Source organism: Penaeus vannamei, chromosome 24 (assembly GCF_042767895.1).
Source record: "Penaeus vannamei isolate JL-2024 chromosome 24, ASM4276789v1, whole genome shotgun sequence".
Lineage (NCBI taxonomy): Eukaryota > Metazoa > Arthropoda > Malacostraca > Decapoda > Penaeidae > Penaeus > Penaeus vannamei.
The window spans coordinates 35328244-35330743 of record NC_091572.1 but is presented as its reverse complement, the minus strand read 5'-3'; the positions used below and the strand labels follow the sequence as shown (position 1 = coordinate 35330743).

The 2500-nt window shown below is 33.7% G+C and overlaps 1 protein-coding gene across 1 annotated transcript in view; it reads left to right on the top strand.

The window, feature by feature from the left end:
- Window positions 1–2051, top strand: part of LOC113827509 (uncharacterized) — a 10195-nt gene extending 8144 nt beyond the window's left edge. Inside the window, exon 2 of the mRNA XM_070138735.1 lies at window positions 1–2051. This exon is cut by the window's left edge and continues 1192 nt beyond it. Within this exon, the coding sequence (XP_069994836.1) occupies window positions 1–1707 (1707 nt within the window). The 3' untranslated portion in view covers window positions 1708–2051.
- The last annotated feature ends 449 nt before the right edge of the window (window positions 2052–2500 follow it).

Here is a 2500-nt window from a genome sequence, read left to right as displayed (position 1 = left end):
TGTCTAATTGCCATAAAGAGAGTCGATTCAAGAGCTGTCGTGGTGCCAAATGTAGTGAGGAAATCATTGCTTTTGACAGAAAATTTTAGTCAACAGAAACAACCTGATTTGCCTATAGGATGTTCCCTTGCAGAATTCTGTGGGAAAAGGTCAATTATAGGAGATGAGACTGGTAGTTCACCCAAGTTTGCAAAAATTATGCACAAGGCAGAGAAGTCTCCTGGTATGCAGACCTCATTAAGTTCCATGCAAACAAATAAGAAGGATATATTGCTGGGTACCAATAGGATTTGTGTTATCAGAAAACAAAATGGTAAAGAAATATCAAGGGAAAATTTGGATGATTCTGAACTTGTGTCACTTCGAAGAGAAAGGAAAGTGAATGGTGAAGATTGTGTACAAGTGTACAGAAAACCATACAACAGTGAAAGAGCCCTCATTGCTCAAGAACACATATTTCACCAAGGAAACAAACCTGGAGGTAATGATTACATGGACAAAGCAAAAGCTGATAATAGTAAATTGAAAAAATATGTAACCGACCAATTAACAAGATCAAATGTACATTTACCTGAAAAAAAAATATACATATCAAAAGTAGGGAAACTACAAACAAATAGAAAGATGAATGTTGGCAGAGTTGATGGTATTAAAGAAACGGGAATCAAAAATGTAGCTGCTCATGAAAAGATAAAGAATTTATCACCAGTTTTTTTTCGCAATGTGAAGCTTCCATCATTACAATCTAAAAGTGACCTAATGAATTATGATAATGCCAGTACTTTTTTTAAATGTATTCCTTGTAATAAGTCTTTCAAGTCTTTGACCTCATTCCAAAACCATAGGATCTATCATGTAAGTAAGGTACAGCAGTCCTGTGGTACAGATAAAAATATTGCAGATGTCAGTATGCAACAGCAAGCTGATGATGTAAAAATTACTGTATTAGACACAGGTAAAGCTATGCCACCATCTTTGAATAAGACTCAGCCTACAAAATTAAAGATACATGTTGTCACGCAGGCTGGGAAAAAATCCATTGCTTGTTCCAAATGTGGACAGAAGGTTCAGTTACAGCATGAACTTCAGGATTATGTTGGATCTCCCCAAGAACATTCAGATGCTGGGGAAATGGTCTACATCTCAAGATTCTCCAGACCTGTTGTTTCAAGTGGGAAGGAAAAATTCCAATGTTCTTGCAACCAGAATTTGGTTACAGTTGTGAGTGAAAATAACAGTGATAATAAAGGCAATGATTGCACTACAGACAACCTTGTTGATGTGAAGAAAGAAATGACAGATGATGACGTATTATTTAGGGAAGAGCTGGAAAGACCAGATGTGTCAACTAGAAAATCAGAATCGCAGGGATCTAGTTCTGGTAATTTTGATAAAAAGAAAAGAGTACTTGAAAGTTCTGTTAGTAGTGCATCAGGTGTCTCAGGCTTCGAGGCTCGGGTGAAGAAAGAACCATCAGAGGATGGCTTTTCATTCAATGAAGATGAGATTCAGGTGAAGAAAGAACTATCAGATGATGAAATTTTACTCAGAAAAGAGATGGAGAGCTATGAACTTGCTGGATTTCACATTTCAGATTTGAGAGTAAAGAATCCAGAGGCTTTTGCTAATATAAAGTATGAGCTAAATGAGGAGGAGGATGTTGATATTGTAATCAAGGAAGAACAGGATGATACTGATTCAGGATAGTAATTGGTACAATTTTTAAAAACCTATTGGTAAGCTTGTGTTAGCTGTTTTAGGGTCTGGTCAGATATTGTATTTTATTTCTGGAAAACGATTCTTAAAGATTTTCAGTCGATATGCTTTAATTTGCATATTTTTTTTATTTAGAAGTATATGTTTCATTATGGTTTAATGTAGGAAGTGCTTTTAAGAGATGGATTATGAAATTTCTTTGTACATTTCATTCTAAGAATATTCTTATCAGTCATTTTTAGATGTATAGATTTTTTATTGACACATTTTATTGTAGAAATTATATCATTCCATCATTGTTTGTAACTTTGTTATGTATTAAATGAGAGCCAACATCAGTACTTTAAAAATACCCTTTATACTTTTAATCTCCCTTATTATCATTACAAAATTCGAAGTCGACACAAATGAATTATCCATCTCAACAGTGATAGATGATGGATGCAGAACACAGTACAAACTGTTTTTATTGTTTTTATCCATTCTCATTATTGTTAATTATTAGGTACTGAACCTTTCCAAAATATGTTATAGAAATGTAGAAAAGGTATGAAAGAGAATGGATATCTTCACAATACAAGAGATGCATTTGACCGGTTTTGATTCTGTCTTCGTCAGAAATAAATTACAATATCATGTATTTCTGATGAAGATATAATCGAAACCGGTTAAATACATCTCTTGTATTGTGAAGATATCCATTCTCATTCATACCTTTTCTACATTTGTCAACATGAATATGGTTCATGTTATAGAAAGTAAATTAAGCAGTTAATTATGGTTT